Genomic DNA, 27,494 nt, shown 5'->3' with positions numbered 1-27,494 from the left:
AGGGGTATAAAAATATTCGGGTGTTGCAAGCGTTCCTAGGCGGCGGTAATTGCTTAACATCAGATGGGCCGCATGCCTGTTTTCCACCGACGTGGTATTAAAAAAAAAAAGGTACAATTATCTGGAAAAAAATTAACTTATGTTCTTCTCAGGATCTCAAATTATCTCCATACCAAATTTCACCTGATCACATTCGCATTTGTAATATTAGTTAGGATTCATTTAAATAGAGATGTTATCGTGTATTTCCTATCACAATTTTGCAAGGTCCATCTCATTGTTCTAAAAAAAGTATATAACTAAGCAAGTGAAATCTTAAGTATCAATTTAGTCTTCGTTATTGGCTTTGTATTTTTTCAAGATTATTAACTCGGTATATATTTAGATCTCAATTCTTTTATAAACAAATTCGACAACCACGTGTAATCCGAGGCTCCCATTAGGCATTATTTTAGATTGTATAAAGTATAGTAGCGCCATCTAGTAGCGAGTAGCAGTAATAAGTAACCGTAAATAGGTAGTTCACGAAGTACGTGTCTACGCTAGTAGATGTCACTTTTATCAATTTTAACCAAAAGGACACATGTTTTCGTAGACGACAACGCCTCAGCAGGGCTACTGCGAAACTCGAAACTCGAAGTTCGTGTCGTGCGGTCCCTCTGACGCTTATACTATTTAATACGAGAGCGAGAGGGACGGTAAGATACGAACTTCGAGTTTCGTAGTAGCCCTGCTGATGTTTGGATGATGAACACAACTGTCAAAAATGTGTCAAACTATATCTCTCTTTCAAATGTCTGACTGCCGCGGAAGTTCATTCGTTTGAGTTTTCTGGTTTTTGCTGATTTTGTTGCAGTTTATTATTGTTACTTTCATAGGCTGATGATACCTTATTAGACTGTCATAGGCTGATGATGACGAAAGAAGTAGCGCGTAGCAGCGTTTTCCGCTTTGTAGCGAAAACTGCCTACGAACAGAGAACGCGCCTAGCGGGTTCTTGGCACTGAATGTGTTAAGCTTGTCGTGTGCTGACTGCTGTTAATGTAGATTTAGTTCATCCTCCGGCCTGTTACTAAAGATGCAAATTTGGCCATAGAGTTGCCACTCTTTTTACCCGACTGCCCGAAGGAGGGTTACGTTTTTCGGGCGTATGGAATGTATGCCCATTTCTTTGGTTCTCGCTGCAGCCTAAACAGCTGGACGGATTTTAGTAGCTAATTTAAAGTTCAACAGTCGGGACCCATTTAAATCGTGACCTGCTCAAAAATTCTTAGTAATGGGTCCCGACTGCTGAACTTTAAATTAGCTACTTAACATAGTTCTAGACCACTAGACTTATGTTATTCCTTTTAGTTTGTAACCCTTAATAAGGTTTAGCGTTGGGATTTAGCGACCACACGCATTGATTTGGAAATTCAACCTTATTGTTTTAGTAAATAGTTACAATATTCATTGTATGTAGTTATTGAAAATACTACTAGCTTTACAAATATCCTTTGCCAAGTACGTATTTGATAGCTGTAACGCGGAACCCATAGCCGCGCTCACGGTGCCCTGCAGGGCTACTCCGAAACTCGAAACTCGAAGTTCGTGTCGTGCGGTCCCTCTGACACTTATACTATTTAATACGAGAGCGAGAGGGACGGTACGATACGAACTTCGAGTTTCGGAGTAGCCCTGCTGTTGCTCGCAATATTCCGCCGCCGTATACTCTGTGGCCGCTTGATAACACGCGGTCGCCTAGCAACCGCGCGCCATTGCTTTTCATCGCCTGCGCCGTCCACGGCGCATGCGCGAGTGACCGCCGCGCCGGCCGTCGACTATCATTCGGAATGAGGGCTATCGTTTTTTGTCTCACTAGATGGCGCACTGTTGCGTGAGGTTTTTAACTGTGGCTTTCAAAGTCTGTTATTACGGGCGTGAAAACAAAGTTTAGATTAAAATCATATTTAATACAAATTAAAACCGTACCATATAAATATCGAGCATGCCACAGTGTTGCATAGTCCCTGTTTTGTTCGGAAAAAAGGGAGGACAAAGGTTTCTGAAAGACAAAACTGTCTCATAACACAGACATTAATTGCCCCGGAACGCATATTTGCCATAATTAATTTCAGATATTGCAAAATATTCACAAAATTATTCTAATTATAAATAATCCCGCGTAGCTCACCCAAGAACTATGAGATTTGACATTTCAGAGACCTCACGCTACACTAGCGCCTCTAGCGGCGAATTCATTCGCGATAGCCCTCATTGATCTACCACCGAGATCTGGCTATACGCGTGCGCGCCGTCCGCGCCGCGCCCCGCGAACTCGCATGTCTTAGTGTTCTTTTCATTGCTATACGAGTAACCTTGTAATGTGTATTAATAAACTATATAACCGTAAAGTGACTGTCATTCGACATCCCGCTTTATATAGCTGCTTTTGATTTGGTGGTAGTTTGCTCCAATATTTTTTTTTTTAATCGACTGGATGGCAAACGAGCAAGTGGGTCTCCTGATGGTAAGAGATCACCACCGCCCATAAATATCTGCAACACCAGGGGTATTGCAGACGCGTTGCCAACCTAGAGGTCTAAGATGGGATACCTCACGTGCCAGTAATTTCACCGGCTGTCTCACTCTCCACGCCGAAACACAACAGTGCAAGCACTGCTGCTTCACGGCAGGATTAGCGAGCAAGATGGTGGTAGCAATCCGGGCGGACCTTGCACAAGGTCCTACCACCTGCGAAATGAAGCCTTATTATGGGTAGAGGCTTTAATACTTTTTGATTTTAACGAACACTCATTGTCAACCCAGAGGGTAGGTCGTATGTTCATAATAAAACGCAAAAGTAAGAGAAATTATATATATTTCAATATATTTTCTTCACAACATATATCTCACGGCACCATCTACGTTACATTTCTTACAAGTCGCTTTTAATCGCTAAATCACATTGTCACCCAAACACACAAAATACAACTCAATAAATAAATATTACTAGTATTTATACAAAATATACGTAAAACTAAGGAGTCATTTTAAATTATTTTTGAATGTTGCTCATTTTGTTCTCAAATACAGTCAGCAACAGAAGTAGATGAGCAGTTGTTTTGCTCAAAATAATCTAAGCTCACTCTTATTACCTTGGCAGTAGAGTCCTATGTAGATCATTTTGACCACCGTAACAGCTCCTCCACTTCTGCTGCTGACTGTACCTACCGATAACCATTTGGGTACGGAACCCTAGAGCCCTAAAAAAATCTTAAATGAATTTACTAAATCAAATCAGCATTGTTCTTAATATGTTGAAGAGACAATAATAATGTATAAATAGTTCCTCTACTGGTTTATGCTTAGTACCTGTAAAATGGTAATTGAATTATCTGGGCGTGCATTATTAGGTCATACATTCAGGGCCATATATTCTGGCGACGTAAATTAACTGCAATTAGGTATTATTAATATCGCCTGTTAGTATTAGTGCGGTAATGTATTTTAGTTTTATTTAAAACGAGGTTTTGTCCGCGACCACATTTAACTTTACGCAGATGAGTTTACCTGCACTCAGAGATGTCATTTAGCATACTAATGCACTGTTAAACGTAAGCCTAAAAGACAACAGCAAGGGTTATTTATTTATCGGTATTTTAAAATTTCCGGGATAAAGCTAAGCTAAGCGCAAAATGACATCCAAATATATGCAGCCGTTTACGTGCGATTGAATTACAAACATAAAAAAATTTACATACTACTTACAATATTCAAAAGAAATAAAAATGACACCATTCAAAAACCATTTAAATACTACATAATAATGACTGTATTCAAGCAAGAATTGATTCATTGTTAAACCTAATTAAATTTTAATAATATAAAAATAAACTCACTTTATCGGAAATTTTCATTCGTTCTATATTTTCGATTAGCCTTGAGACTTCCGTCCTTATAAAAAATGGACTTAACATTAAATAAATATAAAAAAGTAAGCCATCAAAGTTCGCCCCTGTCAGTAAAAGTATTAAATCTTATACCAATACTTCTCTAAAAGTTGTCCATTTTTAAATTTTTCAGTTGTCCACTTAAAAAAAAAACCAGACGCTATTTCACCACAAAAAATAAGTAATATTATTTTTAAATATATACAAAACTTTGTGGTAAAAGTGTCAAAAAGTCAGATAATCTTTGTTGTTGGATCCAATATAAAGTTTTGATGTAGTTACAAAATTACGATTTTTTCCTCACAAGATGTCGTGACGTTTTCCTGACGTCAAGAAATTTTGGATTATTTATGCAGTTTATGTTTTATGATCTCGTCCTTAGTGTTAAAAATTTCTTGCCAAAACTGATTTCTTATCAATTTCATGACGGGACAACTTTTTGAGAAATACTCATATTTGTGTCAATCAGCTTTTTAGTGTAAGCTACACTAAACAGTTGCCACGGTAACTTCTACTGAGTTATTTAAAAGTATGATTTTATGGGGTACAGTTAAATCAGATATTTATGCACGCTTGTTGTGTCACATATTGGTGCTGGTGACTGTACAAACCCACTAAAAGTTAGGAGAGAGTTTTGTCCTGAGCATGCTAGTAGTATGCATTGCAAACCTTTTCAAACAAGTGTATTGTATTGTATTTATTATCACATACATGTATCAAATCGGGGACGTTCTGAAGAAAGGTCGGGTCAGGAGTACTCTAAACCGACGTGCATGCATGAAAAGATTGATGAATGTAGAGGAAGCGAGAGTTGTATGCCAGGATCGTAGCAAGTGGAAGGATGTAGTCTCTGCCTACCCCGTTGGGAGAGGCGTGATTTTATGTATGTGTACGTAACAAAAGCTTTTAAAGTAAACATGAACCCTGGTAGGGTATAGCATTTGTTGTTATAATTTTTACTGTCTATTTACTAACTATCACTTATGTGTCCTGAGTAACGGGACAGGATAACATAGACTAAAAAAATGATTGACCTTTGTATTCAAATAAAATAAAACATAGCCTCCAAAATGTGACACGAAATACAAATTTTACCAAGATTCAGCCTCAATATCGATTATCAATCTAATAATCCGAAACACTACCACAACTATGCCATCGAGATTTTTTTTTAATTCTAATTTCTATTATGATATCTACAATGACTTCTACACTCCAAGAACAAAACGACAGAAATATATGTTCTAAATGTAAAAGAAAAAACAGCTTTTGCATAATTTCATTTAATTTATTTATGCATGTGTTATTGGAGATTTTTAAATCAGCAGTTTTTATTTTTGTATAATTTTCTTTTAAGCATACAAACTTTTTCATGACGTTTTGTAGTAACGTACCAACATACATTTCGTCAATTCATTTCTATTTACATTAAATAGAAGAAAGAATACTTTCTTCAATTCGTATTTGGTTTCTTAATCTAAATGTCTGTTTGAAAGTGACCGCCCTTAAACGATAAGACCGCGTATAGTCCATCCTGATTTTGCTTACTCACTGTACAACAAATTCTGGTGTTTATTAAAAAAAAAAAGTTTTCAATCACAGTTTTATCCATTAAAATAGAAGTCATTGAGATATCATTACATTATACCGCTTTCCGTATTCATAATAATTAGTGCTTCGTATAATTTTAAGTTAATATAAAATTGTTTCGCATAATTTTTGATCGCCATAAATCTATTAGCTGAATCTACATATGTATACTAGTACAGACCGTTTAAATAAATGTATAAAGGTCAAAGACCCGTAATGCTTTATGCAAAGTTAGTAACAGCTCAAATTTACAAAAAAGTGCTAATCACACAAAAACACAGATGTCGCTTGCGGCACGCAAAGTTAACAAGCATTTACCCGCGGCTTTGTTCGTGTGAACACATCGTAATATCATCATCACCATCATTATCAGCCGTTGGTCCACTGTTGGCCATAGGCCTCCCCCATAGATCTCCAGTTGCTACGGTTGGAAGCTGCCTGCATCCACTATGAGCTAGCGGCTTTAACCAGGTCAGTCATCTCATTGGTGGGTGTCATACACCGCTTGCCGTCTCAATTTCAGAACTTTTCCAAAGCAACTGGTCTACGTGGAGGACGTCAAACGGCTGATCTGATGATGATGACCGGGCAACGGCTAGAATAAAAAGGATTAATCATCCAATTCTTCGTTGTTCACTTTACGTCCTATTGGCGATTAAAACTACAAAAATACAAAAAAACTTTACCACATCCAATCAAATTTAAATCACACATTACACTAAAATTGGTGTCGTCGTTTAAACATTTTTAAAATCCTACTAAATCTATTAATTTATACCTAAAATTACATATTGCCATATATTAACTTGTGTATACATTTTTATTAAATGTCTGGGTGATTTCTTGTTTGTATCCATTATCTAAGTTTAACCACTTTTGTGAGTTGCAACTCAAGAAAGCTTTTTTCATAAAATGTGCGTTTTCGGAATCACATTCCCAAAAAAAACCTATTTCCGTAATATTCTTTACCTGTGGCATTCATTGCGTAACATTCTAGAATTTTAGGATTTGGATATTATGAGAAACGAATAGGATTCGGATATTATGGGAAACAGAAGCATTTCGTCGTTGCTACTGCAATACTGCGTAACTAGCTTTTTCCATAAGGTATAATTTTGACTGTCAGAACAGTACAATATTAGTACTGTTCTGACAATGAAAAATGTACCTTATGGAAAATGCTAGTTACGCGGTATTGCAGTGGCAACGACGATTTGGATATTATAGGAAACGGATTCTACGATTTGGATATTATGAAAGGCAGAGTATAGGATGTTGGATATTATGAGAAACTTATTATAATATTTGGATATTATAGGAAAGATTTATTATTTAAAGAAACTGATAGATCGTGTGTAGCTTCATTACACGTAAGTTTTCGACTTGTAGAAGGTAATGATTACAAACATAAAAATACCCGCCTACACAAAGTCGGGGCCGGACAAACCGCACAGGCTCAGCTATCCGGTTGGTCCGGACCCGGCCAAACCGACTAGTTTATTCAATTTTACATAAAATTACATACATATAATATTACGTACTTAAATGCACAACTTTTGAAACTTTTTTGTCAGTTGCATTGAGATCAGGATTCAACTGAAATTGTACTATAAACAAATGCGTTCTCATAAGCCAATTTAATACTGGAAAATAGATGCAATTTTTTTACCGAATTTAAATATATTTTCATTACCAGTAACAGCAACTCACCCATCAATAACAGTATAATACCGGTTAAAGAATGACCATTGAATTTAGGAATAACCGGAATTTAAAGAGAAGTATTGGTAATTATAACCGTACAGTCTGAAAATGTTACACAGTTTAGCTGCAATGGAATATCACTTTTCTATATTTCACTTTTTTGATGAGGTCTGTGTATTTGTTCCACTTAAGTTACAGCAAAGCACATTTCTTAGTTAAAAGCTCTAGTTTTCATCATGAAAACAGACTCAACTGTTATGTCCTTTGTATTTATAGCTTTTATAAATGAAGGACGCCTTATTAACTACTACTTTTCATACCCCACTACTTGTATATAATAATCAAGGAGCGGAATTTTCATAGCAAAAATCAAATGTCAAGAGGGATTGACCATTGTGTTTTATCGACTATTCCAGTTATCGATTTTTCGCATGTTACCGACTTTTAACATTATTCTGTAACATTTGTCCTCTTTGATAAGCCACTAGTATCTCTTTATTAAAATAAATTACGTCACATTTGACATTTGATGTCGCTTGAGTTGTCATACGTATTATTTTATTAGGTTCCCGTGTTAACGAAAATGGTTAATCGTAAAATAAAAACGAATAACAAATGGATAAAGTAATATCCTTCTCTTAATTTTAAACTATTCTCTTACTTCTCTTAGTTTAAATTGTGACAATGTAGAGAAAATAATGACAATTCCTTGTTACAACAGACAAAATGAAGAAGCTATAACAAATTAGTACAGATATAGATTTCGATTCTGTTATTTTGAATGAAGGTTAGTCTATCGTCAGTCACACTGTTTAACATTTCCGTTTCGGTTTTATGTTTAAATTGTAACAAACACACAGGTCTATTTTTTTTCGGTAGCCTAGTGTCCCACTGCAGGACAAAGGCCTCCCCCATTACAGGTCTAATTTAATTACCTAAAACATATCGTGCTAACTGACAATTAAACATCGACAGTCGATAAAACACAATGGTCAATCCCTCTAGACATTTGATTTTTGCTATGAAAATTCCGCTCCTTGATAATAATGTAAACAATGCCAGGGACATATTTACAAAAACTACTATTTAGATGACCCAGCTGTCTTAAAAACTGAAACACGGATGATAGGGGTTAGGGGTTAATATCCTTTCCTCTATAAAACAGCTGGTCTAAGTAGCAAGAGGTCCAAAAAGCAACTGATCCTCATAAAAAAGCATAGATTAGGTTACGATAGAATTGCGTCCAGGCGCGAAGCGCTACTGTCACGTAGAACAGAAGCTCCGCGAAGCGGAGCTTCGTCGGTTTTGAGTCATAGGATTAAAATCGACGAACCAGGAAATGAACCAACGGAGTCCGATTGGACATTCTGGGAACTTTTTAAATCAGTTGCTACTTAGACTTGTTACTTCTTAGACCACTTGCTACTGCACTGCCGATGATGTTTGGCATTTTACAAACCGGTGTCAGAACGTAATCATTACAGGTTATTCTGTACCGTTACATGAGAAATAACGGTATGAAAGTTGCATTTAATTCTAGCCGGCAACGCAAATTTGAATTTATAAGAAACCTGTGGTTATAAGTACGTATTGAAATTGTAATACTTTGTACGTTAGCAATAATTCGGGGAAAAAAAAGTAAAAAAATCCTCGCTGCGATATATTTCATATAGCATGATGGCTATTAAACCTAATAATGTTCTAATAATATTGCTATATTAACAAGCAGCTATCTAAGCTATTTTTACTAAAATAAACAAGTTAAAGTTACAAATGCGTAAAAAAACATTCATCAAAAAGATCAGCTTTTTTTCGAGTATTATCTAATCTGCAGTCATATTTCTAAACATATTAGGACCATGTCATATCAATTGCTACGTGTATATTGTTAATTAGAATTATAAAACCATTACGCTTAAAAATATACTTGTACTAAACACATTTTGAGGATACAACTGAGTTTTCATACATGTATTACATTCCAGTGAGTTTAAATATGTGCGATAAGTAAAGGTAATGCAAGTGACGAGAGCGGATTGTTAATAGTAGAGTTAAAACATGTATATGTGTGTGTTTAAGGATAACCAACATACACACAATAGTCACGCGCTTGTGAGATGCAAATTTTTATTTTGAGACATAACTGTGCTACTAATTTATTAGCCAATTAGTTAACCTTATTTTTTAATTTTATTTCGTCATGAATAGGGCATACGACATTAAACTACTAAGCAATATACTTAAGGACAGTGGAACTCCTAATATAGTTTCAATAGATCGTTGTTTCACATTATTACCGGTAAAAAAATAACGGTACGAATTACCGTTACATACGAGAGTTCATATACCGGTAATATTTGATAAACACAAAAATAAAGACGAGATGTATTTTGGCAATTTTGTAATTTTGTTAAATAAGTTCTCTAACAAGTGACAGTCCTTTGATTTTTCATAACAACGTTTGTCCTAAATTATATGGAAGCGTTTCGAGTTCAGGATTTTTTTGAAATGTCATCTTATATATAGAACCCAGTAAGTTACTAGAACTGATTCTTTCAGAAATATACAACTTTATGACAAATGGAAATTATGGATAACGATACATAATTGCACATATCGAACGATAGAAAACCTGTGTGTATTAGAGTATGGGTCTCACTTTTATTTTATGACATTTTGTTGATGAGATTAACAAGAATATCAAATACCGTTACACTTAGCCCACGGTCATATTAAGCAAGCTTAGAACCTTTTCTTTTTCAACGTCAATAAATCTCCTGTATTCTTGACACTTCGAAAAAGTCCTTAACCGGTTTAAATTGCCGTTATTTTTATACCGTTAGCATCGGTGTCAGCCCTAAGACTTTCCGTCCTGGTCTCGCGCGCGTTGTTCTTATAGCGGTGTCTCTTTCCGCCATTGGAAAGCGTTCGTTTTAACGGCAGGGTTGGCGGAACTGGCGCTCGCTGCCAGCGCTACACCGGTTCGACGTATGTTGGCTGCTGCACTGTCTGTAGTAAAACAATAATTAAAAAACTGTACAGTCAATCGAAAACTATTTCAAGATATTTTTTTACAATACTGAATTTATTACACAAACATAAGCAATAACCTTCATTTGACTTTGAGCACTATGACGTACTTTATTCTGTGGAAATTAGAATTCTTCACAATTTACGCGTGGATTATACTACGGAATTCGATTTGGACCCGCAATCTGACATATGACACTTTGACAAAGGCAGTAAGTGTCATCCCTGAGTTTAATTTTTTCTTCCTTACTACGGCTTGCCTTTACAGTAAATAAATAAAAATTTAAGGTAGTTTTATGTGGCGATCATAGCTTATTAAATTATGTGGGTAGTGTTTGAGAAAAATAAAGTGGGTGCTCGGGGATTTAAATTGTTGTACGTTAGTTTTAGCATGTTGGGTGAACACTTGTGTTGCTTTGAAGATGAGCTCTGGTTGAGTTCGAAACGCGTCAGTGTAGTGTGGTGGTGATAGTTGGGTTGCTCTATTTGAATACTGCACTTTTGTTTTTAAATTCTGTATTGGAGGCAAACGCTAATAGGGTATATCAATATCGTCAATAACTGGCCACCTTCAACTAAAAATGAATTTTAGTCACCTATAAACAGAGTTCAGTTTTCTAGTATAAGGTGTCAATTACTGGCCACCTTATACTAAAATGAATTCTAGTTACATACAAACAGAGTTCATTTTAAGTATAAGGTGGTCAGTAGTTGACGATTTACCTAATGTGACAAGATCGTTTTTAACCCTCAAAAAGGTAGAGGCGACCACACGCATTGACTTGGAAATTCAACCTTATTGTTTCAATTATAAGTTACATTATCCAATGTAATTATTGAAATTATTACTAGCTTTAAAAATATCCTTTGTCAAGTATGTATTCCGTAGCTGCTTTTGATTATGTGGTAGTGTACTCCAATAAATGGGGCCTCATAGCCTTATTAACTTACCGAGTCCGTTTCTAACGTTGGCAACGAGCCGCATGGCCGGATTCGTCACGATGCCATTCCTCTTGCCTTTGCTGTCAACAAAATGACACTTATTAAACATCTACCTCCTTTTAAAATACGTACGAAGCGTCTCAGTCCCTATAAAGAAAGAAAAAATATTTATTAACGGTCCCAGCAGTACCACAACCTAACACAAAAAAAAAATTACTATACAAGCATAATTTACATCGTAAGTGCAATTCGAACTTCGTATCTTTCCGTCCCGCTGTCGCTAATATTATTGAATGCGAGAGTGAGAGGGACGGTACGATACGAACTTCGATTTTCGAATTCCGTAGCCCAGTTTCCGCTCGAGCAGATATTCTTGCGTGTCTGCCCGGGTACAGATGAATGTATTGAACAAACCTTTCCCATCGTATTTTCCCGGGAACATTCGTTTTTGTCATGCTTCAGTCAGCCTCAGTACCCATCTAGACAGCGTCGGTTTTGTTGCTCGCTAATCCTGCCGTGAAGCAGCAGTGCTTGCACTGTTGTGTTTCGGCGTGGAGAGTAAGACAGCCGATGCAATTACTGGCACTTGAGGTATCCCATCTTAGGCCTCTAGGTTGGTGGTGATCTCTTACCATCAGGAGATCCACATGCTCGTTTGCCATCCAGTCGAATAAAAAAAAGGCCTTACGGGGTTACGTCCATGGGAGGTACCCCCTAATTTTTTATTTTATTTTACCACTGTCGGCGTCACTGATTAGTATATTCATTAAGATTGGTTTTTGGAGTATTTTTGTATTTTTTATTTCAACTCCAAATTTTGTTACTTTTACGGTCATTCCGTAAAATCCACATCGAAAATACAAACTGAGACAAACGCTGGGAATCGAACCCAGGACCTTAGCATTCCACGGAATGCTGAGGACCTGGATTCGATTCCCAGCGCTGGTCTCTTATTCTGGTTTTTCTGTGCATGTACGAGTATGTTTCAGTTTGTATTATCGATGTAGTATATTCATGCCAAATTACAGCTTTCTATAACTAACAGTCTCTGAACTTAGCCGCGGACAGACAGACGACAAACAGACAGACATGGCTAAACTCTATAAGGGTTCTCAGTTGACTACGGAACCCTACAAAATGACGAAGCTATAGCTAGTTAAATGTGATCGTGATTAATGAAAGAAAAATACGTGTTCAGATTTTTCGTAATAATGTAACTGACAGACCAAATAGACATTTTTTTTACCCACGAAACTAACTTATTATTAATAACTAGCCATTACCTTCGACTCCGTCCGCTTACAAGTTATCGCTATCTCGCGGGAATTATATATTTTTTCTGGATGTGCTTCCCCGGGACTCAAACTATCTTTATACCGAATTTCATCTAAATCGGTTTAGCGGTTTAGACGTGATAAAGTAACAAACAAACAGACTTACAAACTTTCACATTTATAATATGTGGGATTGAATGAGGGCTATCGCGTATGAATTCGCCGCTAGAGGCGCTAGTGTAGCGTGAGGTCTCCGAAATGTCAAATCTCATAGTTTTTGGGTGAGTTACGCGGGTTTATTTATAATTAGAATAATTTTGACAATATTTTGCGTTACCTGAAATTAATTATGGCAATTATGCGTTACGGGACAATGAATGTCTGTGTTTTGAGACAGTTTTCTTTCGGAAACTTTTGTCCTCCCTTTTTTCCGAACAAAACGGGACTACGCGACACTGTGGCATGCTCGATATTTTTATGGTACGGTTTTAAGGTGTATTAAATATGATTTTAATCTAAACTTTGTTTTCACGCCCGTATTAACAGACTTTGAAAGCCACACTTAAAAACCTCACTCAACAGTGGCGCCATCTAGTAAGACAAAAAACGATAGCCCTCATTAATTATGGTCATACTCCATTCTAGCACCATTACCAAACAAAGTTAGTTTGTTATTCAAAACCGATTAGTATCAAGTTTAAAAATGTAACCATTTAAAATACTTTAAAATATATATTTTTTTAATAGCTACATAATATATTTCATAGTCCGTGTACATGTACACTCACCAGCACCAATATCCAACACAAAAGAGCGTTCATAAATAACTCATATGACTCCATTTCTAGGATTGGTTTTTTGGAGTCTTTTTGTATTTTTTTATTTCAACTCCAAATTTGTTACTTTTACGGGTATCCCGTGAAACCATATCGAAAATACAAACTGAGACATGGATGCACAGAAAAACCAAAAAAGAGACCAGCGCTGGGAATCGAACCCAGCTCCTTAGCAATCCGTGCTGCGTGCTATAACCCCTACACCACCGCTGGACAGGAATCTAGACACGAATTTTTCCTATGCATACTACGCTACTTATGTTCCGCTCTCATCGAGAGACGTCACATTCTTTCGGAACTAACCGGTCGCCCAGACACCAAAAAACCAATCATAATTTGATTGCTTAGTAGCGACATCTCTTGTCTGGGTGAGCGGTTAGTTCCGAAAGAATGTGACGTCTCTCGATGAGAGCGGAACATAGATGTCGCTAGTGCTGCTGCTTAAGTAGCGTAGTAGAAATAAGCAACCTGAGATATGTATGCATAGGAAAAATTCGTGTCTAGATACCTAGCACGCAGCACGGATTTCTGAGGACCTGGGTTCGATTCCCAGCGCTGGTCTCATTTTCTGGTTTTTCTGTGCATCCATATCTCAGTTTGTATTTTCGATATGGTTCTACTTCTAGGGCTAGTAGGACGGGTCAAATATTTTTGCGCGCTCCGCTGTGGCAATTATTAATACAGGTGACTGTACATCCCGAACTAAGTTTGAACATAATGTACTGATGAATAATAAAAGATAATTAACTAGTGTTTACTGGGGCTTCGCACGCGTAGACAAAATAAAGCCTTTTTTATGTAGCCCTTAATATTCCCACTGCTGGGCAAAGGCCTTTTATAAATAAGGAATAAAACAACCCCTTTTGCAGAACTCGTTATATTTTAAAGTATTTCTTTGATTGAATGATGAGCAAATTAACAGTTAGAAAAAGCATTAGTAAGCGAAACTACACAACTATATTTCAAATAAGATAGATTCCCAAAAATATACAATGATCAGTTAGATTTTCAAAAAGTTATCGGACGCATATTCTTTGAAAGTTCCGCGTGACGTCTCTACCAGTGGCGTAGCGTAGTAGGAGCGGGGGGGGGGCACCCCGGGCGGCAATAGGGCACGCACATTAGGCAAAGCTCTGCGCAGAGGGCGACACTAGCACACACCGTAAAGAAACCGCCATGACAACGTCAGTTCTCTTTATATTTTGTCGCCATGATGGATCATGACCAAAGAGTATTAATACCTATAGTAATCATGACTGACAATATTTATGTTATGAGTAACAAAATAAATGATCTTTACATCGATAGTAGCGATAGAGCTATATTTCCAAAAATTTAATTGAAATAATATGATATTACGGCATCCTACGGACATTTAAGATACTCAAAAAACATAAACCATAAACGTATGGTATGTGCTGGTGCTGCACTCTGACGGGATAAAATTGCAGTAATATTCCCTATTGGGGGAGGGGGGGGGGGGCAAAATTACAAAATAAATACACAGTTTTGTCGCACGTACTAGATTCGGACCAGTTAGAATGAGCACAAAATTTTCCACTTAACAATACTGTGATGAAATCGGGTAATCCCCCTTCTATAACTGAATGGTACAATAATGACATCGGGTATATTATAGTTTTTTTTGAAAGTAATCAAGAGAGCAGCAATAGTTATTTGTGTCACAAGGGAGTAAAATGATGTATTTACGGCTAGGGCGGTACATTGAATCCAGAATGTAGCGAAGGATTCTACAATAGAATCCTGAGCGTAGCGTGGGATTCTAAAATAGAATCCTAAGCGTAATGAGGGATTCAAGGTTAACGCCCTAGATGAAATAATTTTGCTCCCTAGTGGCTCATACAACTTTTCACACCGAGCATTAAAAAACTTGAAAAAAAAAAACAATTCTAATATAATGTAACCAGCATGGTTTTACAATTATCAAATTCAAAAAATTGCATTTGCAATACACACAGAAAAGCCTTGAACAGAAAAGTTGCACTTTGCTCCCTCTCGTCAGGGAGGAAAAGTTACTTTTCTGAATGAGGTGTGAAAAATTTTCTTCTAAGCTACGCCACTGATCACTACGTACACTAAGGAGTGACGTCACGGTCCGCTCAAGAAGTTTGACGCCATCTTTGTCATTTCTTGTTGTAATGATCTAACTGACTGACATTATTTTTAACCCAGGAATCTACCCAATATTTTCCGTTTCCGTTTGTCAAACAATAACCCATATATTACAAAACCCAGTTTTTTAAATCTCATATTTCGCCTTCAACGCTGTGACTGTATGATATGAATGAATGTGTGAATGAACCGTACTACATACCTGCGTCACTGAGATGGAATTCCAAAGTGGAGCAAGAAATTGTCTGTGTGTGTGTACAAATAAATTCTAGTTCTGAACTCAATACACACACCTATAAAATCTACCTATAAAAAAAACTTATAATAAGTGCATGGTTTTGTATAATGAACAGCCTATAGATATTAAAATTGAAAATAAAGTTTCATTAAATAAGAAATTAACAAAATGGCTTCAGGTTTTTTTGATATAATTAGGGGCTGTTTCACCACCCATTGATTAATTTTATTTGACGGATAAATGTGATGCCGTCTCTGTCTATTCGAACAAAACAAACAGAGACGGCATCACATTTATCGAAACAGGGGGTTAATATCAGAGACTATTTAACAAGTCACAATTAATCGATTTTATACAGTATTTTCATATGACATTATGATAATTACCACTGACATTATTTATCTTATAAAGTTATAATCTTAAGACATATTATGTCAATAGGACTTAAAATGTTTGTACAACGGCATGCTAGTTGGAATTCCACCTTCACAGCGCAGGCTATAGAAACCTTCCATCCCTGTCACTCACGTTTTCTTAAATATGCGCCCTCTCGCTCTCCCGAGACTCCCCAAAAGCCGGTTGTACGCGAGACGACCCTTTGACGCGGCCACACTATATGTACATCATACATATTACATGGATCAAAAGAAATAAAGCCGATACATTCTTAGGCTTACGGCATTCATACAGTATTAGGAAAACTTATAAAATTTGCAAGTAAAACAAAAGTTCGTAAAATTATTTTTAACAAAATACATAATTTTTGCTAAAGCTTTGGTTTCATATAGCGGCCGTCAGATAACTAGCGTTGTTAGTATTAATGACGTCCCACTGCAGCAACAGAATGAGAGGGCTTGGGCCATATTCAAATTCAAATTCAAATTCTATTCAGTAATAGGCCGCAATAGCACTTTTACACGTTTAAACTACCAGCGCTTCGGAAAGACCATGATTGCCAAGAAGAATGCGCCGCAAGACTTGGCAGAAAGTCATAGTTCCCACGCGCTCCAGTGCGGATTGGGAACTTCACACACACCATTGAATTGCTTCGCAGGTTTGTGCAGGTTTCCTCACGATGTTTTCCTTCACCGCAAGTAGTATTACTTATAAAAATGTAAAAAAAAAAAAAAAATGGCGCTTAATTTTGTTTACATAGCCAACTTTCTAGTGTCGTCATTCACCGCTTTATTACAGCCGCTATATGACGGCGCCGCTGATCCTAGGGAACCAAAGCTAATCGTGCTATTAGCTGACATCACATTTGTGTTTCTCTTATTATGACTTCTACCCAATACTATATGAATGTGACATATGACCAACAAAGCAGCAACACATATATAAATATATCGTCAATAATAAGATAAAAAAAAAATTACAAAAAAAATTAACCGACTACAAAAAAACCATGAAAATATTTTTCTACCAGTTTGAAGTCAGTGCCACAGCACGGGCCTGAGGAGTGGACCTATAGTCGTCTACCTCACCTACATACTATAATATTGGGCTTCAATCAGTCCTGCCGGCTCGTGCCGAGGCACCAACTTCAAGTAGAAAAATATTTTCATTGTTTTTGTAGTCAGTAAATATGTTTGTTATATTTTTTTATATAGCTCAATACACTTATACATTGGTGGTTAAAACATAAAATACACCAAAAGCGTTATAGTAATTCACGTGACTGTTACATAATGCGTTATTTTATTATGTACAGTTACATATACACTGCTTTATTTTTACACATTATAAACAAAAAGTAATATTTGCAACAGATAAACTGAACATCAAAATGGTGGAAAATGGAAACTTTTCTGATGTATATCAAGAAATCATACTTTTTTATCCGACCACGGCAAAGTCAAAAGGAAAGGTAATGATTTTAATAGTCTAAATGAAATATCGTCACTAATTTGAAAAAATCTCGTATCTCAAATCAATACGTTAACAAAAGTGGCCCTTGAAATAATGTTCATAAAGTTCACCCATAAAATTGTCGATTTTGAGATACGAGCTTTTTTAAAACTAGTGACGATATGTATGTTTGTATTTACGTATGTTCATCCGATTTTAATAAATAAGGTATCATCAATCGATTCGTTAGGCTCCGGGTGACATAAGATACCTATTTATGTAAAAAAAAGGAACTGGTCAGATTTTACATTAAAAAAAAATTGAGCGATTAAAAAAACTTTCTCATTTGAATCTTCAGGAATACGAGTCCCAAGCGAAATTACCACTAGTTGTAACACCAACACCAATATCTGACACAACTAAGCGTGCACAAATCTGATAAGACTTTAATTCTAGGGCTGGTAGGACGTGTCAGATATTATTGCGCGCTCCGCTGTGACAGATTTTAGTGCATGTGACTGTACTCCAATCAAACAAGACTAACGGATCATCAATAACGCTATATCGTCGCTACTTTGAAAAAAGCTGTTATCTCAAAATCGATGATCTTTCAGAGTGAACTTAATGAACATTGCTTTAAGGGTCAAATTTGCTGACGTATTGATTTGAGATACGAGATTTTTTCAAAGTAGTGACGATATAACGATATTCTGTTAATCAAAAACCCTTAACATCACACCGTTCGTTCCAAAGCCCTCACCTCTCGTGCCGTTCCTGCTCCGCCCTCGTCTCCCGCCCAAGTATGATGCGCATGTGGGTGTCCCGGTTGAAATGCGTGTCGGCCATCGGCTGGACGGAAGACAGGCTGGGCGGCTGGGAACCTGTCGAAAAATATCTTTACATAAAACGAAGTGAGTGCTAAGGCAGTATGTAAACACCAAGGAGCGGAATTTTTCATAGCAAAAATCAAACATCAAAGGGATTGAGCATAAGTTTTATCGACTATTCCAGTTATCGATGTTATCGAATCGACTCTTCGCTTGTTATCGCCTTGTAACAATATTCTGTAACATTTGACCTCTTTGAAATAAGCGACTTGCATCTCCATATTGAAACAAAATAAATCGCTTCAACGTCACATATTATGACATTTATGTCGCTTGAGTTTTTCTCAGTCATTCCAGTGTTATTAAAATGGTTAATCCTAAAAGGAAAACGATTGACAAATGGATTAAAAAACATCCCTTACTTATTTACAATGAAGATTCTTCAACGGTATACTGCTCTAAATGTAAAGTTAATTTAAAGCTATATTTTAATTGTAACTAACTTAAAAAGCGCTATTTTAAAAGTACCTACAATTTCCTATTTTATTAATTACTGAAATATTTATCGATAGTCGATAAAACTTATGTTCAATTCCTTTGACGTTTGATTTTTGCTATGAGAAATTCCGCTCCTTGGTAAACACACACTTGAGCTCGATCCAGCTGCAGCATTATTTAGGGACAGCCCCGGAGCCGATCTTTTCGAACCGGGGCAAAAACCTTGATCGTGGCGCCCCCTCTCTTCAGTGTTTGAGAAAAACTGTTAAAACTGCCAATGAGTAAGAATTTTTTTTCTTCTTCATTTCTTGTCTCAAGGATTTGGCGCCCCCATGAAACTGCCGCCCGGGGCAAGTGCCCCGGTTTGCCCCCCCCCCCCTTGGATCCAGGGCTGTTTAGGGAATTATTGCCGGCAGCGCGAGGGGCAGCGGCAAGAGCTGAATGTAAATGTAGTACTTGCTTACTATCAGGGCGCAGACCCAAAGTGGGTCTTGGCCTCCCACACCAGATTACGCCACGCTTTGCGATCTTGAGCCAGCTCTTGCCAGCCTTCGACCCGAGCTCGAAAAGGTCTTCCAGGACCTCGTCCCTCCTGCGGTACCTGGGTCGTCTCAAGTACGCTCTCTTCACGGCTCGATCCTCTCCCAACCTTTCCACATGCACGAGCCACCGGAGTCAGGACGCTTCGCTTCGGACATTGGGCTCAGATACCAGATCTTAGATTTCCCTATTCTTACTTACCCTTCAGTTTCCGTCCCTCCTTGAGTCGGCCTAGAATTTTCCGCAGATCTCTCCGTTCTGCTACTAGAAGCTTATTCTCTTCTTTGAGCGAAATGTAGTATTATAATTCCAATAAGGTACTCACAGAGCGGCTGCGTGGGGCTGCAAGCGTCGCTGACCGGGCTTCGCGGCGGAGACGCGTACAGGGGACTCATGTTGTCTCTGTCGGTGTGCCCGTGCCGCTCGTCGCGTCTCCGGTCCCGCTCGCACGCGTACCCGCGCAGGTCGGCGTCTCGCTCGTTCGCCGCGTAACTCCTGTAAGTACAAGAAGAATAAATTTTCTGGAATTCATATTAAATATACATATTAAAGTTCAAAAAACGGCATTTTTATCATCAAAACTTAGTCGAACCTTGTTCCTTGATAATGAATACTTGAGCTAAACCTTTTTATTAGTTTGACCCGCCACTATACTCTAACGAAGTAATAAACCTATTCGCTTAAGATGATTAAAACTAAATATATGCAAACAGCTGGCTGTCAATATTATTGTATTGTAAAACTCTTTATTGTTCATTAAAACACATGAAAATAACATAACACAGGATAATAAGATGTACAAAGGCGAACTTATCCCTTTAAGGGATCTCTTCCAGTTAACCTTTGAACGATTGACAGGATATCAGACACAAGAGCAGACTTTTTATTTTTTCATTGTACTTGTAGTTACAATAGATAGATAGATGAACCGAAATTTTAGATTAACTAACTAATTAATTAGTTAACTAATAAATATTATAATTATTCCTGGATATACTTACTGGATATACTTTTATCTCTGAAAATGAGGGCTAAAAGACCCATTTAGTTATAGGCCACTTGCGAGCAAGACCGTAACGTCAAAAAAAACCCCACAATACTAACGCCATCTAGTGATATTTCGCTTGTATTTTAGCCCTCATTAGATAAGTCGCGGGCAACCGCTACCGTTCTAAAAATGCGATAATACCTCAGTTTGGAATCCTTCTCGACGGCCTGATGCTCCGGGATGACCTTTTCCCTCTCTTTCTCGCGCCGGCTGCGGCCGCAGCGGGCGACTTGCTGTGCGAAAGAGAGCGACAGATTCGTCCGGTTCGGCTGCGAAAAAAATATACAGTTATTATTATGCATGAGAAACAAACATAATACTGCTGGATAAAAATAAATTAAGCTGTTTATTGCAAAGAAAAGCAAGTTACAATATTTCTTAATTACTTAGTTAATATTTTTTTAACGTTTTTTTCCATGGCGGTATTATCCGGGCCGGTAAATAGTGTCATCCCTTTTTGTTTTCAATATTTAAAAAATAACGTTAATTTCACTAATACTAGTACGATATAGTAGCCTTAATGAGGGCTATCGCGTATGAATTCGCCGCTAGAGGCGCTAGTGTAGCGTGAGGTCTACGAAATGTCAAATCTCATAGTTTTTGGGTGAGCTACGCGAGTTTATTTATAATTAGAATATTTTTGTGAATATTTTGTAATATCTGAAATGAATTATGGCAAATATGCGTTCCGGAGCAATGAATGTCTGTGTTTTGAGACAGTTTTGTCTTTCGGAAACCTTTGTCCTCCCTTTTTTCCGAACAAAACGGGGACTATGCAACACTGTGGCATGCTCGATATTGTTATGGTACGGTTTTAAGGTGTATTAAATATGATTTTAATCTAAACTTTGTTTTCACACCCGTAAAAACAGACTTTGAAAGCCATACTTAAAAACCTCACGCAACAGTACGCCATATAGATAGATAGCCCTCATTAACTGAATCCGGAAGGGCTGGTCCTGCTCATGTACGTACGTTTACCATTGTCCACGTTTGACATTTACGACGATTGCGTTTCATCATCCAGACACCAGAGGCGCTGTCGTCTACGTAAACAGGCGACGTTTAAAGTTCGCCCCCACTGATCTGACCCTGTACTACGAAGTGCAAAATTCTAACTTCGTACCTTGCCGTCCCGCTGACGCTTATATCATTTAATACGAGTGCGAGAGGGACGGTACCTTTTCGTGTGTGTGCGCGTTTTCATGCGCCTCGTGGTCGCGGACGGACGCTGACGATTTGGTCGAGTTGCTGTGCACGCTGCGCCGTTTGTACTCGGGGGAGTCCTCTGCGAAATTCAAAGTCAAAGTCAAAGTCAAAATATCTTTATTCAATTTAGGCTATAACAAGCACTTATGAATGTCAAAAAAAAATCTACCACCGGTTCGGAAAAACCTCTGTTGAGAAGAATCCGGCAAGAAACTCAACAAGGTATATTTTTTTCAAACAGATTTACAATATTAAACAGATTATCCGTCATATATTATCAGGAAGTTATCTTTAAGCCGTAGTGGCCTATTGGTTTGACCTAGCGCCTTTCAAGCAGAGCTTCGTGGGTTCAATGTGCGAAATTACATTTTAAATTTACCACGAGCTTTAGGTTAGGTGAAGGAAAACATCGTGAGAAAACCTGGACACACCTGTGAAGTAAGTAATTCAATGGTATGCGTGAAGTTCCCAATCCGCACTAGGCCTAGAACTATGACTATGGCCCAAGCCTTCTCATTCTGAGAGGAGGCTTTTGCCCAGCAGAGGGACGTACACAGTGTACAGTGTATACGTCCCACTGCTGGGCACAGGCCTCCTCTCAGAATGAGACTGCACCCCATACTGACCAATCTAAATGGGCCACCCTGTATGGGCTGGAATGATGATGATGATGATAAGATAATGATGACTTACTTGTCGACTGGGTCTCGTGAGGAGCAGGCTGGTGCGACCAGCGCTCGAGCAGCCGGCAAATGTGAGCGTGCCCGGCTCGCCAAGCCACTTTAGCCGGCGTGCGGCCTGCGACAGACGAACACACATCAAATACAACAAAGAACTAGATATTCAAAAAACAAGGTTCTTTTCTGCCCTACTGAGCCAAAAGGCGTTATCGAGAGAGAGAAAATAGAGAGAGAGAAAGAGAGAGAGAAAGAGAGAGTTTCACAACACAACAGATGATGTTTTTCAACCTCTTCGTGTTCGTTCAACAGCTATACCACACGGCGGCCGCGCCGTGCAAAATACGCGTTCTTGAATCTACATAGGCACGACGATGTCTGTACACGCGTCAATGTGTGCGTAAGATACACAGGGCTGACTATAGCAAAAAAGTGCTACCAATGACATGTACTTATAAGGTATGGCTTAGATAGTGCAAATCAATGTAATCGTTAATCTTACCTATTTATTTAAACCTACTTAAAATGTGTCTGTCTATGTATTCAATAGATATACGACTACAAACTTAAACGAATTATTCGTTAGGCATTTATTTCATGTAGTAATCGCGATAATTTCAGAAATCATTCATTTATTTAGAAAAAGGAAGTAGGTAGGGTACCGTTACCATTACACAAAATGATTGCTCCCGAACTTAGTGCCGTGCGGCCGACATACATCGCGCCGCGCACCCGACTGCTTTCCTGCGGTTTTCCTGCAATCTGCGCTTGAGGGGTGGGGTAACTCGAACCGGTGCGGGGCGGAGCGTGGCCATTCTGTACGTCAGTACTGTTATATATTCTGTGGCTATTCTAAAACTCACCGCAGTGGTCAGCCTGTAACGGGTCCGCGCCGTGCTGCAACAGCCACAGCACGCACTCCTCGTGTCCCTCCTGCGCCGCGATACCTGCCATTTATATTTTATTGTTACACAATAGTATAAAATACAATCATAGCGCTATCAGCACCGAGTGGATAAAGTCCCGCACCGCGGAGCTCCTATTTCCCTAAAATAGTTATTCAGCGGCGTAGCGCCGTGTGTAGACAGCGGCGGTGCTAGCAGCAAGGCGAGCACTATTTATACCGAGTGGATAGAGCACCGCGCCGCGGAGCTCCTATTTTCAATAGTTACCAAGCTGCGTAACTCTATTTGCGCAGACAGCGAAGGTGCTAGCGTTTTGTACTAACAACGAATCTAGCACTATTAACTATTAGGATCAAACCAATAGGCCCCGCGCCGCGGAGCTCCTATTCCCCTCCATTACTTACCAAGCGGCGTAGCGCCCTGTGTACAGACAGCGGAGGTGCTGGCGCCATGCGCTAGCAGCGAGGCTAGCACAGCGGACCTGCCGCGCCACGCCGCCGCGTGGAGCGCCGTCCGGCCGCAGCGGTCGCGACCGTCTACGTCCGCCCCACCTGTTAGTTATATCTTCTTTAGACTATCCTATATTTGCAATCAACTTTTTCTTGTTTGATATTCTGTTCCGTTGTCCAAGAGACAAGTGACAGAGTTTCTTATAAAAACTGTTGTACTATTATAAGCTACTAAGGTGCTTGAGAGATAGTCCATAATATAGCCATAATAGGCTTGTAACTTCGACAAAAAAGTACGTTCGATGAATATTAACCACAAAAAACATTATAGAGACTCGTAGTTTTTAAAAGTTGTCCAGGAGACGTTACCATGGCAATGAGGTGCAAGAAAAAGTTCATCGACTTGTTTTCATAATAATCTACAGGATATGGTAAACTCGAGAGTTGTGAAATACTTATGCAATTTTTGCGAAACGGGTATGAAAGTAACAAACATGCAGAGAAAAAGGCTACGGCTTGAGAAATCGCCAGCGACGGCGATGACCGGACGGCAAGGTGGTAAAAGAACCTGACTACGAAGCTTGAGGTCCCAGGTTCCATCCCCGGTGGAGATCCCCATTGTACAGGCTTTGCTTAGTTTGGGACTATTTTTATCACGGCTAAACCGCCGCGGCTATGTGAATCAAGTAAACTTAAAGCCGCCAGTGGACCGCTTGCATTAGTATACTTGATTCACAAAGTCACGCGGTTAACCGCGTCGGTTTAGCCGTAGTGTTGCCTAGGCCTAACTATAGTACATTCTGCATTAAGGGGCGTAAGAAGGGGATTACTAACAGAGGCGTGCGGATGAGTGTGATGAAAAAGTACTTACCAACTTTAATCAGTAAATTGACCATGTCGACATGGCCCTGCCAAGCGGAGACATGCAACGGCGTCCGACCCTGGAACAAAACGTTATTTATGATTACACTTCGGATTATATGCACTAACAAGCCCGAAGCCGAAGCCCGAAGGGGACTTCGGGTCGGCTTTCAAACTAACTCGTTCATCTATTGCTTACTTTCCAGCCTCTACAACAATGTACTATTCCCTCTCTGTAAATGGGTCAATTAACTTTTCTTGTGTGTTTTTTCTGTCCCGTTGCCCAAGAGACAACAGTGACAAAGTTTCCTTAAAAAAAACTGTTACGTGTATATTATTATGCTACTAATGTGCTTAGGAAATAGTCCATAAAATAATAGGATTGTAAATACGACAAAAATACACGCTCGATGAACATAATAATATAGAAACTCATGGTTTTAAAGAGTTTAAATTCAAATCGTTTATTCTGCTAGGGCTAGGGGTAAGGGGCTCTTTTACGCGTAATTTAACTCCCAGCTCTTTTGTTGGCAAGAAACTTTGTCCTGGGGACGTAACCATCGACTCAAATCTCTCACTCTCTCCCCATCCCTCTTTCTCTCTCACCTCCAGGTCGGTGGTGTCTGCGCGCGCGCCGCACTCTGTCAACAGGAAGCGCGCCATGGCCAGCCGGTTGTCCAGCGCCAGTACATAGAGGGCGCTGCGCCGGTCCGCGTCCAAAGCGTCTGCGTCCGCGCCGCGCTCGTGGAGCACGCGCACCGTGTCGAAATGACCCTCCAGGGCTGCCAGTCTGGAAAAAATAAGACAGATTTATATAAAAATTAAATTAAATCATTCAGTTGCTTAAGCTCGTTCCCATAACAATGTCTCCTGGGTCACTCCTTATTTAAACCTAATTTTTATTTCATTTCATTAGACCGTTAGAGCGAAACGTTATTTGACAGCTCCTAAATTTGCCATATCCATATATGTATATAAAGAGAAGACTTGACTCATCAACTCATATCCAAATTCCATAGCTGGGATCGTTCTTAACTGTGTTTTACGATATATAAAAAACTTTCAGCCTTAATTCAATAACGAAGGTCTGGCTGTCACGGCTCTTGGTCAAGTAACGTTACTCTTCCAGAGAATTACCTATAGGCCCATGGCCAGATTGGCCAGTGTACGTCCTACGGCTGACATGATGATGATGATGACGATTTACCTCAAAGCAGTCTTCCCGTCGTGCGCGTGCTGGTGCACGGGCGCGCCCCAGTCGTCGACCAGCAGCTCGACCAGCGGCGTGTGCCCCTCCTGGGCGGCCAGCATCAGCGCGCCCTTGCCGTCGTTATCAGTCTCGTCGATTTTGGCGCCCGCTTCGAGGAGTGCCTCGCATACTTCTATGTGACCTGGTTGACATTTGAGTTGCTTTTAACGGGTTATAATAATAAAATTTATTGTGTGTGGAATTCAAGTTACAATTAGTAATTACAAATCGACTTTGTCTTGTACCTCGTTGCCATGGTTAAGTCTCCTGGACAACTCTTTAAAACCATGAGTTTCTGTTTTCTGTGGTCAAAATTCATAGAGCGTACATTTTTGCTTTAAGCACGTTAATAGCGTACTCGTATATAACAGTTTTTTTTTTAAGAAACCCTGTCACTGTCGTCTCTTGGATAACGGGACAGAATAACAAACAAACAAAGTTATCGACCCTAACATAACCTAAACAACCCCCGACATTGTCATTGCATAGTTTAATATCTGAAAAACGGCTGAACCGATTTTATTGAAACATAGCTAAGAACTACCGCGTTTTTCGAAAAAAAAACGGTCCATCCGTTGGAGCTACGATGCCACAGACAAACAGATAGACGAACGGACAGGTAGACATTGGCGTCAAACTTACAACACCCGTCTTTTTGCGTTGGGGGTTAAAAACAAAGTCGCTTCTCGCCGTCTGTCCCTGTGTACGTATGTGTTTTCATGCTAAAAACCCCCCTCTACTTGTTCCCCTTTAGGACACCACAATAGGGATGTTGACTTAAGATTGTTTTCTTTGGAATCTTTTTGTATTTTTTATTTCAATTCCAAATTTTTTGTTACTTTTACGGTCATCCCGTAAAACCTATATCGAAAACACAAACTGAAATATAGATGCACAAAAAATTTGGAATTTATCTCTTGTCCGGGTGAGCGGTTAGTTCCGATGGAGTGCCGAAAAGCTCGATGAGGGCTACGGCATAGATGTCGCTAGTGTCGCTGCTTAAGTGGCTAAATAAGAAACAACACAAGCTGAGATATGAGGTGCATAGGAGAAACTCGTGTCTGTATCGTTGTCCAGCGGCGGTGTAGCGGTATAGCACACGGCACGGAATGCCGAGGACCTGGGTTCGATTCCCAGCGCTGGTCTTATTTTTCTGGTTTTTCTGTGCATCTATATTTCAGTTTGTATTTTCGATAGAGGGATGTTGACACCACCAATCAACTGACGTACTTTTTATGAGCTGTCAAAACGCAATTCTCCACGTCAACGTCACTTGTTCGCACACTCAATCAACTAACTATTTATTTGTTTGCAGTTAATCGAAAATTAATCTGATTTTCAGGGCTAAAATAAAGCGTTTTTTTTACTGGAGTCGTGTCTTCGAATTATTTTTTAATGGTGTCAACAACTCGCCATCTGCATCCACTGACTACCCATCGAGTGGGCGACCTGCCAACATCTCACCATCCGGCTAGAAATACACACCTTCAAAGGCAGCGTAGTGCAACGGGGTCCATCCCGAATTATCACGATGGTTCTCGTCCAATCCTCGATCCAAGAGCTGCCTTACCACCTCCACGTTACCTGGTGACAAGACAGCAATATATATCTGCTGTATAAACCGCTGTAAGCCCGAGATGCAGTAGAATCTTTTCACAATAAACGTCTCAAGTGGCTCCCTTGATGAAAACAATAAATAAATCA

General features: G+C 39.0%; 1 protein-coding gene across 1 annotated transcript in view; it reads right to left on the bottom strand.

The window, feature by feature from the left end:
* Positions 1–7,503: 7,503 nt before the first annotated feature.
* LOC141443828 (uncharacterized) overlaps positions 7,504–27,494 on the bottom strand; it is a 78,191-nt gene continuing 58,200 nt past the window's right edge. Inside the window, exons 25-38 of the mRNA XM_074109199.1 lie at positions 27,276–27,374; positions 25,749–25,932; positions 25,148–25,331; positions 24,552–24,621; positions 23,636–23,782; positions 23,190–23,273; positions 22,343–22,447; positions 21,622–21,728; positions 20,582–20,709; positions 19,729–19,887; positions 18,288–18,422; positions 16,208–16,291; positions 11,208–11,278; positions 7,504–10,235 (exon numbers count right to left, since the gene is read on the bottom strand). Coding sequence (XP_073965300.1) covers positions 10,120–10,235; positions 11,208–11,278; positions 16,208–16,291; positions 18,288–18,422; positions 19,729–19,887; positions 20,582–20,709; positions 21,622–21,728; positions 22,343–22,447; positions 23,190–23,273; positions 23,636–23,782; positions 24,552–24,621; positions 25,148–25,331; positions 25,749–25,932; positions 27,276–27,374 — 1,673 coding nt within the window. The 3' untranslated portion in view covers positions 7,504–10,119. The remainder of the gene's footprint in view (positions 10,236–11,207; positions 11,279–16,207; positions 16,292–18,287; positions 18,423–19,728; positions 19,888–20,581; positions 20,710–21,621; positions 21,729–22,342; positions 22,448–23,189; positions 23,274–23,635; positions 23,783–24,551; positions 24,622–25,147; positions 25,332–25,748; positions 25,933–27,275; positions 27,375–27,494) is intronic.

Source organism: Choristoneura fumiferana, chromosome 28 (genome assembly GCF_025370935.1).
Source record: "Choristoneura fumiferana chromosome 28, NRCan_CFum_1, whole genome shotgun sequence".
NCBI classification, from domain to species: Eukaryota; Metazoa; Arthropoda; class Insecta; order Lepidoptera; family Tortricidae; genus Choristoneura; species Choristoneura fumiferana.
This window is presented reverse-complemented; position numbering and strand designations above follow the sequence as displayed.